The sequence below is a fragment of the Rattus norvegicus genome, chromosome 17 (genome assembly GCF_021556685.1).
Source record: "Rattus norvegicus strain SHRSP/BbbUtx chromosome 17, alternate assembly SHRSP_T2T, whole genome shotgun sequence".
NCBI lineage: Eukaryota > Metazoa > Chordata > Mammalia > Rodentia > Muridae > Rattus > Rattus norvegicus.
The window spans coordinates 60,835,013-60,850,578 of record NC_141550.1 but is presented as its reverse complement, the minus strand read 5'-3'; the positions used below and the strand labels follow the sequence as shown (position 1 = coordinate 60,850,578).

The 15,566-nt window shown below is 42.0% G+C and overlaps 1 protein-coding gene across 5 annotated transcripts in view; it reads left to right on the top strand.

Annotated features, from left to right (window-relative positions):
* The window catches only part of Epc1 (enhancer of polycomb 1), a 92,003-nt gene that overhangs the window by 54,030 nt on the left and 22,407 nt on the right, over positions 1–15,566 (top strand). For all 5 annotated transcript variants that reach the window (XR_015640601.1, NM_001309462.1, XM_087589626.1 and 2 more), the window contains 1 exon segment: positions 8,003–8,162. Coding sequence is in view for 4 of the 5 variants with exons in the window: in NM_001309462.1 (NP_001296391.1) it covers positions 8,003–8,162 (160 nt within the window). In the remaining variant the exon portion in view is untranslated.

Below are 15,566 nucleotides of genomic sequence, written 5' to 3'. Positions count from 1 at the left end.
GTCATTCTAGATCTTGGCCACTCCTCTCCAGTTTCTCTTGAATCAACACTTATAAGAAGATTGCTAGGCAATATGGACTGTGAATGTTGGGTTTTAAAAACTGCTGACTTTTTTCTTAGTGACAGGATATAAACTCTGTCATTCTAGATCTTTGCCACCTTTTGATGGTGACCTTTTCAGTTTTAGCTATTCTAGTGAAAATATAGTAGAGGAGCCCATGAGCAATGATCTGGCTAAAAGGATCAGAACAGAATGTGAAGATGTGGAAGGAGTGTTACTGGAAGTTTGACCAACAGCAAGGACTCTGGTGTAATAAGCTGAATTAACCTTTAGGGGGCTTTTAACAAAATCAGCCATCACTTATTTGCCCAGAAAGGAATTTTATATATCGTTGCTCCTTAGAACAAACTGCCTCTAATTCAGTTAGAATAGACTACAAAAAGGTAAGCATATCTGTCTGTTTGGTTTGTGGCGTTTATCCCCGTCTGTTATAAAGCCAGAAGAAATGTTTCCTCATGCTTCCTTAAGGTTGCCCTTTCCAGCTTGCCTCAGTGACAGCTTATACAACACTACACAGTAAGCCAGATTGCCAAGCCAGAATCTCGGTACTTGCAAAGACAGTCTCCTCTAGTCCTCAAGGCTACAATGTCTAATCCTCATACACCATGTGAGAATACATCTTATCAAGAAAAAGTTTAAAAGGTAATTTAGACACCTACTCTGAAAGAACTTAAACTTGAGGAATGTATGTACATAATTACGACCTGCTATCTCTCCTAAGTGTAAGACGTGCTTCTGTAGGCCCATGCTCGAGGGGACAGTTTTGCTTACATGAGGAGGAATGTGCAGAACAAGTAGGGTGTCCTGGTGGATGAAGGTCTAGAGTAAGTGGAGCAAAAGCTGCACCCCATGATGTGAGCTCAGGATGTGAGCTCATGACGTTGACAAAGCCTTTTTAGAGGTATTTTCTGACTTCTCAAAAATTACTGGTATTGGTGTGCTCTGTTTAGAGCCTTTGGGGGTAGGTACGGTGCTCTCAGGCAGCTCTTACTTGAGTCAGGAGGCCGAGCTTAGTCGCAGACACAGCAGAGTGTGGGAGTCAGAACAGTTGTGGATGTCAATCCTTCCTCCCCTTACAGCTGTGTGAGACACGATCTCATCGTGTCCTGCTGTGTATACAAGCTGGTGGGGCTTCTGGGGTCTCCCACCACCCCCAGTCTCACTGTAGGGACACTGGAATCACAGCTGTGCTCACAACACTGCATTTCAAATGTGACTCTGTGCAGGATGGATTTATAGGAGGATAAACTACACCTCACAGTGCATCTAAGCACCGAATAAGAGTGCAAACTGAGGATAGTACCCCTGGTTCGCCCATCCTGACATTGAGGGTATCTGAGAGCAGGGGTGTGTGCATGCGCCTGCCTTCCCAGCTGAGTGGCTCCCCAAAGCAGTCTGTCTCTGGGCTCAGGGAAGAGGACAGACGGGCTAGGGCTCAGCACCTCCTCACCTCCTTCCCACCCTTCAGACAGTTTCTACCACCTCTCTTAACCTAGTAGGAGTCCGAAAATTTTAACACAAACTTTATAAACAAAGCATTTGTTTTTACACCATAGTTTTTAACTATGCAACTTCTCTGGGATCAAGGGTGACCTGTAAAGTGGCCTGTAAGTACTTTCTATACATAGAAAAGTCTAGATAGCAAAAGTTTGTAAGATTATTCCAGGAGACACATTCCTTTAATGTAAAAAAGGGAAACTGGTCCTTTCTGAGCTGGGCAAAGAAAAGCAACAGCTAGGGAACCTACTGGTACCTTGTGAGAAAAATAATAAAAATGAGGTGGGGAGGAGAGCGCAAGTGTGTGTGCTCGTGTGAGTGTGTTTTGTTTTGTTTCGGAGCTGGGGACCGAACCCAGGGCCTTGCGGTTGCTAGGCAAGCGCTCTACCTCTGAGCCAAATCCCCAACCCCGTGTGAGTGTGTAGTACTTGGAAGTCTGAGGCAGGAGCAGTCCTTTGAGTTTGAGATCTCCTGGGTTTCATTGTGAGCTCAAGGTCAGTTTGGGCTACATAGTGAGATGCTGTCTCAAAAAACAAAAACAAAAACAAAAACAAAAAAAAATTGAAAAGGGCTGTGGTGACTGAATGCTATTATTCCAGGGGATGTTGGAATAGATGTTAAGAGTGTTTGAACATATTGTTATTGTCTGCAGATCCTTTCCTGTGTCCAAAAATATATCTTCTACATAGTACAAGGCGATGACTTGGTTTGAATCGGTTAAGGAGACGACTTGTGTCTGCGTTTAGGTTATTACTACATGGTCTATTTGTTCTCCACTGTCAGTGTGTGTTGTGGAGCGTATACAACAAAGCCTAGAGTATTGAAGAGTAAAGTCTCAGTGTAGAAAGCTTTTCATATATCAAGTGACCCAAAGCACGTAATAGAACTCTGTTGTACAATAAAGCTCTCTGTTTCTTACTTTATATTATATTCCTGGCTGTATTTATATGTACAGAAAAGTATTTGAGAGAATATACATTCCTAATGAGCTTTTCATACAAGTAGAGTGCTGTCCACTTGTGGAGGGGGGCGGGGAGTGTGTGTGTACATGCTCACACACGCATTTGCAATACTTGTATAGCGGCTGGTATTCTCTTAGACTGGTAAAAGCCTTCTGGGTAATAACTAAACCACAGCTTCTTTTGCATGCCTGTTATACCAAACCTTTCAGCCTCATGTTTATCTTAAATTCTAACCAGTCTTGTAAAGGCGCTCTTGGTGTTCCCCTACACCTCCCCCAGCCAACTGGAAGACTTGCCAGGAATCACAAACTGTCTTGTTGGAGTTGGCTGTAATCCAGATAGCCTGAGTCCAGGGCACATGCTTCCAGCCCTGTTTGTACTGTGCGTCCAGAAAGAGCTTTGGAAATTCAGGAGAAAAGTTATTACTTGAGACCAAGGGTTGGGCTTTTTAGTATATGTTCATTATGAAGAAGTTAATTCCTGCTTTTCTGTGAAATGATCCTCTAGTTGGTTTTCATGAAAGCCTTTTAAGTTCATAAAATGATTTGAACAGGATATTTAAATCATAAAATTTTTTTTTTACATAGTCTGCTGTCTTCATATATGGTAGGTGGAGCCCTGATTCCATCCTGGGTCTCTGAAGTCATACCAGTAGCAGGTGGAAATAGTGTGTAGTCCTGTAGTTCAGAAAACACCTGCAATGACATCTCTCTATCCATCACTTGAAGATTTGAGGTAGATAAAGTAATTTAGGCTCACACTGTCTTCTGCCAAGCAGTTTTGACAGAAGCTTCTGCTCCAGTTGTTCTAGATAGAAATATCTGTTCTAAACTATGTCTGCAGCTCTCCCTCAATATGTGGAAGTGACTTTATTTTTTTCTTCTTTTACTGGATATATTTTTATTTATATTTCAAATGTTATTCCCTTTCCCGGTTTCCCGGACATAAGCCCCCTATCCCATTCCCCTCCCCTTCTTCTATACCCTCCCCCAACACCCAACCCCATAGCATTCCACTACAGTGGGGGTTCCAGCCTTTGTAGGACCAAGGGCTTCTCCTTCCATTGGTGCCCAGCAAGGCCATCCTTTGTTACATATGGAGTTGGAGCCATGGGTCAGTCCATGTATAGTGTATAGTCTTTGGGTAGTAGTTTAGTCCCTGGGAGCTCTGGTTGGTTGGTATTGTTCTTATGAGGTTGCAAACCCCTTCAGCTCTTTCAATCCTTTCTCTAATTCCTCCAATGGGAATCCTCTTCTCAGTTCAATGGTTTGGTACCAGCATTCGTCTCTGTATTTGGCAGACTCTGGCTGTGCCTCTCAGGAGACAGCTGTATCAGGCTCCTGTCAGCATGCACTTCTTAGCTTCATCAATCTTACCTAGTTTTGGTGGCTGTATATATATATATGTATAGGCTACATTGTGGGCCAGGCTCTGAATGGCCCATTCCTTCAGTCACTGCTCCAAACTTTGCCTCCATTTCTCCTCCTTTGAATAGTTTTGTTCCCCCCCCCCTTTTTTTTTTTTTTTTGGTTCTGTTTTTTCGGAGCTGGGGACCGAACCCAGGGTCTTGCGCTTCCTAGGTAAGCGCTCTACCACTGAGCTAAATCCCCAGCCCCTGTTCCCCCTTTTAAGAAGGAGTGAAGCATCTGCACTTTGGTCATCCTTCTTCTTGAGCTTCATGTGGTCTGTGGATTGTATCTTGGGTAATCTGAGCTTTTGGGCTAATATTCACTTATCAGTGAGTGCATATCATATGTGTTTTTCTGTGATTGGGTTAACTCACTCTGGATGATATTTTCTAGTTCCATCCATTTGCCTATGAATTTCATGAAGTCCTTGTTTTTGATAGCTGAGTACATTGTGTAGATGTACATTTTCTGAATCCGTTCCTCTGTTGAAGGGCATCTGGGTTCCACCAACTATAATAGGTGGCTATTATAAATAAGGCTGCTAGGAACAGAGTGGAGCATGTGTCTTTGTTGTATGTTGGAGCATTTTTTGGGTATATGCCAGGAGAGGTATAGCTGGGTCCTTAGGTAGTGCAATGCCCAGTTTTCTGAAGAACCTCCAGACTGATTTCCAGAATGGTTGTACCAGCTTGCAATCCCACCAACAATGATTGTCAACTGAGTTTTTGACCTAGCCATTCTGACTGGTATGAGGTAGAATCTCAGGGTTCTTTTGATTTGCATTTTCCTGATGACTAAGAATGTTGAGCATTTCTTTAGGTACTTCTTAGCCATTCGATATTCCTCAGCTGAGAATTCTTTGTTTAGCTCTGTACCCCATTTTTTGATAGGGTTATTTGGCTCTCTGGAATCTAACTTCTTGAGTTCTTTGTATATTTTGGATATTAGCCCTCTATCAGTTGTAGAATTGGTAAAGATCTTTTCCCAGGATGTTGGTTGCCATTTTGTCCTAATGATAGAGTCCTTTGCCTTACAGAAGCTTTGCAGTTTTATGAGGTCCCATTTGTTGATTCTTGATCTTAGAGCATAAGCCATTGGTGTTTTGTTCAGGAGCCCATGTATTCAAGGATCTTCCCCACTTTTTCTTCTATTAGTTTGAGTATATCTGATTTTATGCGGAGTCCCTTGATCCATTTGGACTTAAGCTTTGTACAGGGTGATAACAATGGATCGATTTGAATTCTTCTACATGCTGACCTCCCGTTGAACCAGCACCATTTGTTGAAAATTGTATCTTTTTTCCATTGAATGGTTTTAGCTCCTTTGTCAAAAATCAAATGACCATAGATATGTGGGTTCATTTCTGGGTCTTCAGTTCTATTCTACTGGTCTATCTGCCTGTCTCTGTACCAATACCATACAGTTTTTATCACTATTGCTCTGTAATAGTGCTTGAGGTCAGGGATGGTGATTCCCCAGAAGTTCTTTTATTGTTGAGTATACTTTTCGCTATCCTGAGTTTTTTGTTATTCCAAATGAACTTGCAAATTGTTCTGTCTAACTCTATGAAGAATTGAGTTGGAATTTTGATGGGGATTGCATTGAATCTGTAGATTGCTTTTGGCAAAATGGCCATTTTTACTATATTAATCCTGCCAATCCATGAGCATGGGAGATCTCTCCATCTTCTGAGATCTTCCTCAATTTCTTTCTTCAGAGACTTGAAGTTCTTGCCATACAGATCTTTCTCTTGTTTGGTTAAAGTCACACCAAGGTATTTTATATTATTTGGGACTATTGGGAAGGGTGTCATTTCTCTAATTTCTTTATCAGCCTGTTAATCCTTTGAATAGAGAAAAACTAATGATTTGTTTGAGTTAATTTTATACCCAGCCACTTTGGTGAAATTGTTTATCAGGCTTACTAGTTCTCTGGTGGAACTTTTGGGGTCCCTTAAATATACTATCATATCATCTGCAAATAGTGATATTTTGACTTCTTCCTTTCCAACTTGTTTCCCTTTGACCTCCTTTCGCCGTCTGATTGCTCTGGCTAGGACTTTGAATTGTATTGAATAAGCAGGGAGAGATTGGACAACCTTGTCTAGTCCCTGATTTTAGTGGGATTACTTCAAGTTTCTCTCCATTTAGTTTAAGGAATTGACTTTAAATGAAGAAACCGTGCAGGTATGCCTATTGTCTTTGGAGCACCTGCTCAGGGCTTAGTAGCAAGAGCTTCTTGCATGGTGTATCATCTGTCACAGGATTCATAGAACAGTAAATTAGCAATGGATTCCTGGAGTCCTTTGTCCTTCAGGATGGAAGAACTGGACCTTACTGGTTAGTCTGAGATCTGGGAAGCAAGTGCTGCAAATCCATGGTGAAAACTTTGTTCAGGGCTTTGGCGTAGATCCATACTAGAGGTGCACAGACTGGCGGTTGGTTTTAGGAAAATAACATCAACAGTGAGAGGAAACTCTGCTGCCAGAGATGGGCTTCTCTGAGCGTAACACCTATGAAGTCAGACAGAACCCTTGAAGTTCGTCAGATTGAAGATGCAATCAGCATTGGGGACTGTTGTTGCCATTGCAGCCCTGCCTGTCAGATTGAAGATGCAATCAACATCGGGGACCGTTGTTGCCATCGCAGCCCTGCCTACTTTTTTCATGTCATTAAAAAGATGGTGCCCAACATGAAAAGCCGAGGGGTCACTTCTAACCAGAGACTTAGGTTCCGTTCGTAGTGCAGTGTGGGTGAACCCTCCAGGGTTCCTCAGCATTTCTGTTACCCATGTGATTCTTTCACAGAGTTAGGGGAGCATACCTAGAGACCTTTTCTCTTTCAGGACTGGCGCTCCTACAGTCTGTTGTCTGCAGCTTTCCTAATAGTTGTAGTCTTCTTCTGGTTTTACAGATGTGAGTGACAGTTTTCAAAAGATGTACTGGCTTTCCTAGAAACATTTGTTTTGGTGCTGTTGGCATGTAATTAGGACAGCTGGTGTGGGCTTAGCTGTGGGTGAGAGCCAGTCACCTTTCTCCCAGATGAAACACATTGCTGGCCATTCTCTTAGCTCCACAAAGCTTTTGTGTGGTACGTCTATAGGATAACTGCCTGTGTTGTTTACTTATGTGACTGTGTAAAGTGCCTCAGCCAACAGTGTCATTCATGTACACATTATGCTGTACATGTAGGTTGCAAAAGACTGTCGTGATTCTCACTAAAGTGTAACTGCCTTCACTTCATATGCTTCAACATCTAGAATAAAGCACCTAGAATAAAAGCCAAACCACCCTTAACTGCTGTCATTCCCAAATCCTAAGCATCAGGTCTGTGTTAAAGTTTTGTCCCTAGTTCAGCCAGAGGGGTGTATTAGTAAAATATGGCTGGTTAGTTGCATTCAGGAATTTCAGTCACCACATGAAAGAGAATTGCAAAGTTACTGTGAAACAAGTCACCTCTCGGTTCTTACACCAAACAGAAGCTTTGGGTTGTCTTTTCGCTTTAGATTAGTGGGTAGTGCTTAATTAGATAATCTGAGTGCTGAAATTGTGTGACTTGGCTACTCTGAGGTGGACCTAGAATGATTCCCTACTCATTCATTTTCTGATTTTTCCCTATAAACAAAATGCCATTAACATTTTTATGCTGGTGTTCTTCCTAGTTGATCCGTTCTCCATATTATCCTTAAATGTGAACAAATAGAGTTAAATTTTAAAAAATAACTCTTCATCTGTAAATGAAATTTTGATTCTGATAGTCAGATTCTGACATTTGACAGATACTACCTTTCGAGGAAGTAGTTAGTATCTGTACCTAGAAGTATTCTTACATGTGCGCCTTCGATCCCAGCACATAGGCAGATGGATATTTGGGAGTTTGAGGCCAGCCTGGTCTATATAATGAGCACCTATGTCAAAAAAGCCCTTAGGCTAGCTGGTCTGTTGGGTCTACCAGAGTTCCTTCATTCGAAAACAAATGGGCAGAAACTTCTGTATGCATATTGCTATATATATTCTACTGTACATACTGATAAGTACATCTTAAAGCTTACACTTGGCATTTTCCTTGTTTTTAGGAACACCATCTTCAGCGGGCTATCTCTGCACAGCAGGTGTACGGCGAGAAGCGGGATAACATGGTTATTCCAGTTCCTGAAGCAGAAAGTAACATCGCTTACTATGAGTCCATATACCCTGGGGAGTTCAAGATGCCAAAGCAGCTCATTCACATACAGCGTGAGTGCTCTTGTGATTGTTGTTTCTTTCTCCGAGTCTGTCTTCCTATGTAACTTGGAAAAATCTGTGTCCTTGAGCACCATGGCCTAAGTTAGTAGGGCCTGTTTTCCACTTTTAACACAGTGTTTGAGGGTCCAGGGATGTATGTCATCTGATGAAGTACCTTGTGTGCCACAAAGCCATACATTGCATGAACCGGTCACAGTGGTGCACATTGAAGGGATAGCAACTCAGATTGTACTCAGCTATATTGTGAGTTTCAGGTCATCATGGATTCTGTCGCACAGAAAATGGTGTTTAAGATACCTGTCTTATAAAAAGATGGCATCTGTCTGTATAGTCTTATAGTTCCATTGTATGCTGCTTCAGATAAGCAAAATCTTAATGTGCCTCAAAAGAAAAGCAGTTTTCATTTTTTATTTTTTGGAATTAATAATATTACCAGCCTCAAAGAACTTAATGTAAGAAAGTCAGCTTTTCCTGGGAAAGGTTTTAAGTTTGTAAGTCATTCTCTGTTACAAATACTCGTCTTTGGTGTTGTGTAGTATAAAGGCAGCTACATTTTAATGATGATATCACATAGCAAGCCAGAGTTGTTTTGTGGGGTGTGGTTTGTCAGTCTCTGACACTGGTATTTTAAATGTCAATGTTCTCATTTGAAAGTTATTCCACTGGATGGTAAACGAGAAATGATTGCTCAGAATGACTAACAGACGTAAGATGGTGTGTGTCTTGTTACTAAAGTCTGCTTCCCTGGCCTCAGGTGGTTGGCAGCTTAAAAACAAATAGTTGGAAAAATTAAGTAAGCCAGAAACCAGGTAGTGAGTTAGGGGTTGGTTACAGCCAGTTTCTCAGTTTTGTACAAGATCATGAAAGAGTCAGACAGGTTTATACTACGCTGACAAAAGTCTATAGATAGTCCCTTAGGAAAGCCTCTGAAAGTAAAGCCAACCACAGTGCCTATGTACCACATGCTGTCTTCGTTAACCCATTGGAGGACATGTGGGAAGCTTGTAGCTTAAGACTAGTATAAATAGGTCCACTAGAACATCCATGTGCATGTTGTTGTATGAACTCTATTTTTAATCTCTCTAGGTTCAGTATTCAGGTTGACTGGCGTGAGCCATCCAGTTTTAGTTTGGATGACAGTTGCCAGGCTGCTTCCCAGGTCACTGTTGATGCATATGCAGTCTGGGTTTGTGCTCTGCAGCATCTGGCCAGGGTCACTGCTTCGTATTGTAGTTATTGTGTGTATTGTGTATAGCATGAGCTCATCTTCTATTGTGTGCTTCCTGGAGAGACTAAATAAGGAATCATTCCGTGGCTTTATTTGCCTTCTCTTTGTGTTGTTTTAAGGGACTGGTCATATGTCTTTTACCCATTTTTCTAATGGATTGTTTATTGTTGACTCTGAGAGGTAATAAAGACATTCTAGGCTTAAGACTGTATTAGGTGCATGATGCAATATTTTCTTTCACTTTTGTCATATGTCTCTTCATTTCCCACAGTAGAAGTTCTTAATATGGATTAGATCCAAGTTATTGATATTCCTCTTACACGGCTGATGTTCTGAGACAGGGCCTTATTATTTTGTAGCCTTGAGTGACATGAGTTGTCACCCTTGGCTTCCAGATCATTCTTTATTGTGTTGTGGAAATTTAGCAGTTTGATATGTAATTCTGTGATCCATTTTGAGTTAGTTTTTATGAGAATCATAGTCGTTGATTTTCCCTTTGTAGCCCCGGTCACTCTGCTGCCATTATTACAGGAGCTCCCTCCCACTAGGTTACCTTTTGCTTCATGGTCAAAACTAATTGAACACATTTTGTGGGTGCTGCTTTGTTTGTGGCAGTCTCTGTATCAGAGTGGCCTCGGACTTGGCCCTCTCCTACATTGGTCTTGTGTGTGCTGGGATTACAGGGCATGTACCACCTTGACCTGCTGGGTCTGTTCTTGGATTCTCAATTCTGTCCCTTGATCTTTGTATTTATTTCAGTAGAACACCACTGTCTTGCATATTGTAGCTAAATATAACCCTTAATGTCTGGGAATAAGTCTTGGATGAAAAGAAAACAGGCTTAGCAAACTTTGGTGATCAAGCCAATAGGGGCCTGCTTTCTTACAGCACCCAATCCTGCCTGTTCAGGAGTGACACCACACACAGTTGTCTGAACCCTCCCACATCAATCATTAATCAAAAAATAGCCAACAAATCTGCCATCTCGCCAGTATGATAAAAGTATTTTTTCAATTGATTCTTCTTCCCAGATCCAACCAGAAAAACATCTAACCAATATAGCCTGCTGATAATGGTTGGTTATTCTGGCGGACTTTCAGATACTACTAGCCTTACAGCCTTATACCTCACTTGACTATGGTGTAGTGTGCCTTTCAGCACATTGTTAGGTGAGATGGAGATGTTTGCTCTAAGAATTTATGAAGGACTTTGGCTTCTAGGTTCATGAGTGGCATTAGTAAGTCATCTGTCTTCCCTGATTTACACATCATTAGTATTGGTGTGGTAAAGCATGTTAGGGAATGTTCCAACTTTTTCTGCTTTGTGGAAGAGATTGAATAACATTGATAATAATTCTTAAAGAATTTTAGTATAAATGAAGAAGACCTAATTGTTTTACACACACACACACACACACACACACACACACACACACACACACACGTTTGTCAGGGTTCTCTAAGGTTCTCTAAAGGAACAGAACTGATAGACTGATCTGAGAGAGGGGGGGGGGGGAGGAGAGAGGAGAGAGAGAGAGAATATGAATGAGAATGAATGTGTGTAATTTCTTAGAGTGGCTTATAGGCTATAGTCTAGCAAGTCCAACAATAGTTGTCTACCAATGGAAAGTTTAAGATTCAAATAGTTGTTCAGTCCCTGAGGCTGGGTGTCTCAGCTGGTCTACGGTGTGCACCAAAATCCTGAGGAATAGGCCAGTGAAGGGATGAACTTGCCAGCAAGAGTTGAGGGCAAGTGGGGGAAAAACTGAGCTTCCTTCCTCCATGCCCTTTATGTAGCCTGCCAGCAGAAGGTGTGGCCCAGATTAAAGGTGGGTCTTCCTACTTCAAATGATCTTATTTAAAAGAAACCCTCACAGGAGTACTGAGCTGCTTGAGTTTTAGATAATTCCACGTGTAGTCAAGCTGGCAACTGAGAGTAGCCATAACACGCAGTATAATAGTTTTCAAGTGAAAAGTGAACTCCTAACTCTGGTAAGTGACATAATAACCCATACTTGTGCACACATCATACAAATATACAGTGATAAGATAATTTTAAAGCTCCTAAATTACACTAATTTTTCTCTGGAATTTCTCTTTTAGTTTTATTATGCAGGGTTATATGAGGACATTTTATGAAGACATTTTCATGTGAATAAAATGTGTTTTAAGCATATTACCCTCCCCATCCTGTTCCCTCCCTTTTCTTACCCTTCTTCTTGTTCCCTTTTTCCCTAGCCATCTTGCTTTTGCTGTGATGCCATCTGTAAATACATAATTTTATATGTCTAAAGGCTAGCGCCCATGAATGAGAAAAGAAGAGCATTCACCATTCTCAACTGGCTGAGTTTGCTTCATGCCATCATCTGCAGTGGAGTCCATTTTACCACAAAACCCCTAGCTTTGTTGTACTTTATGCCTGTAAGGTCCCACTGTGTCTATCCCTCTGCTGCTGGATGCCTAGTTTGGCTGTTGTGAGTAAACACTGGTGTGCAGTACAGGCTCTAATGACAGTGAGGGGACTTGCATTTGCGAGCAATCGGGCAAGGACAGAGTTTCCTTCTTCAGAGTCCTTCATGTAGGCTGCCAGCAGGAGGTGTAGCTCAGATTAAACATGACTAAAGATTTTCCCACTTCAAAGATCCACTCTTCCCACTTCATGGAACTTAATTGAGGGGAAAAAATCCCTCATTGATGTTCACAGCCTTTTGAGTTTTAGCTAATTCCAGATGTAGTCAAGTTGGCAACTAAGAATGACCACTACAGCTAGAGTCCTGTTGAGAGAATCTTTGTGCTGTACTGTGGGGTGTTTTCCTCTAGCAGTTTCAGAGTATCGGGCCTATTTAAGGCCTTTAAATCCTTTGGAATATGTTTTTACATGGTGAATGTCTTTCCATCAGTGTGTAACTGAGGAGTCTTTTTTTTTTTTTTTTTCTTTTTTTTTCGGAGCTGGGGACCGAACCCAGGGCCTTGCGCTTCCTAGGTAAGCGCTCTACCACTGAGCTAAATCCCCAGCCCCTGAGGAGTCTTTTAAAGTCCTGTTCTCACACATGGCTTTAGTTGTGTATGCTCAGTTCTATGGCATTGATCTATAGGTCTGTTTGCGTGCCCGTGCCTCAGTCCTCCATTCGCTGTGGCAAGGGGTGCTGGTGCTTTGACTATTTGGTGTTTTTTAGGATAAAATTAATGTGCCCTTAAAGCTGTGATCAAATGTGTTTGAGAATGTATGCCTCTCCCTGCCCCCTAAATGGTAGTGAATGCTACTACTGTGTATTGCAGTCTTTTCGTAAATTTATCACTGAATATTATTTCATCTCATCAAATGGGAAATTCCACCTCTATTGGTTTTGGTCTTGGCTTAGGAACAAAGTCAGTATTTTCTCTTTAGTCATGTCAGAATTCTGCAAAAAGAAACATTAAAGCCATTACTATCTCCAGCTCCATTCTCTGATGTGTCTAAACTATTTCACTTAGCATTGTTCAATTTCTCCTGATCCAAGGGATTCAAAAAGCAATGATAATTCTCAGAGCAGTGAGTACACCAAGGACCTGTGTCATCAGGAAATGGCTGATCCCAGGTGTAAATACGAGAGGGACATGGTGACCCAGAAACATCTTGAGCGTAGTAATGAATAGTAAACTGTTGGGGACTCAGCATGCTGATGAGGGCATCTTGTGTTCCCTCAGCGAGTGTCAGAACTGTGTGACACCTTGTGGACAGTTACCATGATCAAGGTGACAGCATAGAGCTCACCAGTATCTACTGAATGTGAGAGAGTTTGATGAGAAACAGGATATGTGAGAAATTTAACCTCTTCCCTATACTGCTTATTGTATCCAAAGGGGAAAGAAATCAGCATTAGACTAGAGTCATTGGACAGTATCTTGACTTCCTAAGTCAAAATTACCAGACGGAGCCCAAGAGGCAGCTCAGCTGGGAAAGTCACCTGCCACCATGCTGAGTTCATTCCCTAGGCCCAAGTTGTGAAAAGAGAGAATTAACTCCTGAAAGTTGTTCTCTGACCTCCATATGTGTACTGCGCCTGCATTCGTGTGTGTGTGTGTGTGTGTGTGTGTGTGTGTGTGTGTGTGTGTGTGTGTGTGTGTGTGTTATGAGCGGTGTGAGTATGGTGTGTGTGTGTGTAATAAAATCCCTGTTATGAGGAACAGGTAAGTATTGTGTGCTTCCAGGTATGATATTCTGAAGACTGAAATAGTCCTATCTTATTCTAGTCAAGAACACATACAGTCAAATTATGACAGAGGAGCCAAGCAGTGTTTAAAAAGTGAAGAATGTAGTTTGTTGTGTTCCGTTTTATTACAGCAGGGTTTGAACCCAGCCCCTTCCACACTGAAGCAAGTGCTTCTGCCACTGAGCTGCATCCCCAGTCCAGCCAGGAGTGTGGCCAGAGCCATTATTGTCACTTACTGTCTGTGGTGACGTAGAAAGTAAAGAAACAAATGTGTGGCAGTAGCTTGCCTGCTGCAGGCGATAGAGGCACTCGGGTATCCTGTAGGTGTTCTTATTTTGCAATTTGCAGTAGTTTTGACTTTCAAAGGAAAAAGGGTTTTGGTCTGGGTGGGGGTGGGATTCGAGTTTTCATGGGCATGATAGCTCATACCCCTTGTCTTAGCATTTGGGAGGTTAAGGCAGGAAGATTGTCAGCCTGGGCTGCATACTGCGTTACAGAATGAAATCCTGTCTTTAAAAATAAGAAGGTAGGTGGTGGGCTAGCAAGATGGCCTACTGAATTAAGACACCTGTCTCTAACCTCACAACCTGTGTTTGACCCCGAGGACTCACATGGTGAAAGAACACTGTACCCCAAAAGTTCCTCTGACCTCAGTGCACAAACACAAGAAGTAAATATAAAAGGTTGTGTTTCCCCCAGTAGACCCTAAAACACAATCAGACTTTGTGTCATTGCTTCCCGGAGCCAGTGCTCTGCCTTTGTGCCCAGTTACTGAAAGAATGCACAGCATAGCATTTCTTTGTCTCCATGTCTACCCAAGACATGGTCCAGGGCTCCGCTTTGTGACAGATAAAGCCCATAGCATCAACCTCAGAGCTGTACGCGATTTCAGATGTAGGATTCTCTGTCTGCGCTACTTGAGTACATTTGAAAGTGACTCTAAGAACCAAGGTCTTCACCGTGAGGAGGCTGAAGCATCCAGTGACGGCGTTGCCCGAGACCTAAGGCAAGAGTTGCTAATCCCACTGCCCACAGCGAATAGCACAACACATTTTCCTTGACACTCACTCAGAGTTGTTTTAGGAGATAATTTATTGAAAGTTAGTGCTTATATTAGAACCAGAGTGAGAAATGTCTCCTTGACCCCGAAAGTGTGCTTTTCTCCTTATGTCACACAGCACTGTTGCCGGCAAGCCTGCTTGTGCCCAGTTAGTTTGAGCACAATAATTTTGTTAATTATTAACTTTGTTACTGTAAGCATTTATATGTATTTCATCTCTGCAGTAAGTACAGAAATTGTCCTTATCTTGTTCTCACTCGTCTGTGATCAGCTGAGCTCTGAAGGATTATGTGGGACATTCTAGATACCAGTCTTTGAGTTTTAAGGTGCGGAAGTGTAGTAAGAATGGTGTGTGAGGATGAGTGGAGATGACACTAAATAATCAGGCTGCAAACTGTGGCTTCGCACCCTCTGGAGACCGAGCCCCAGTAAACGGGAGGAAACTACTGTCTCATATTACTTTCTATTTCTCTTTTAAAGTAAAGTCAGCTTTTATGTGGGATTGTGCTCCATGCACTTGGATTCATGTTGTAGCAGTATTCCTGTATGTAACATACAATACTAAGGGTTGATCTTTCTGGTTTAGTTTTTGCGGTTTTAAAGATCAAACCCATGTCTTTCTTTACACATGTAAGGCAAAGATTGGACCACTGAACTATGCCCACAGCATGGTGATGGTGTGCGTTGTTTTGTTTTTTGAAAGATTTGTTTACTTGGTTTTACATGTACGAGTGTTTCATCTGCATGTATATATGTATGGTGCGTAGTATGCATTGCTGGTGCCCACAGAGGCCAAAAGGAGATTGTCGATCTCCCAGAATTAAGTTGTGAATGGCCTTGATTGTGCACGTGTCTGGTTGACCTTTTTAAAGGAATTAAATCCAGTGTGGTAGTTATTTAGGAGCAGTTGACAGC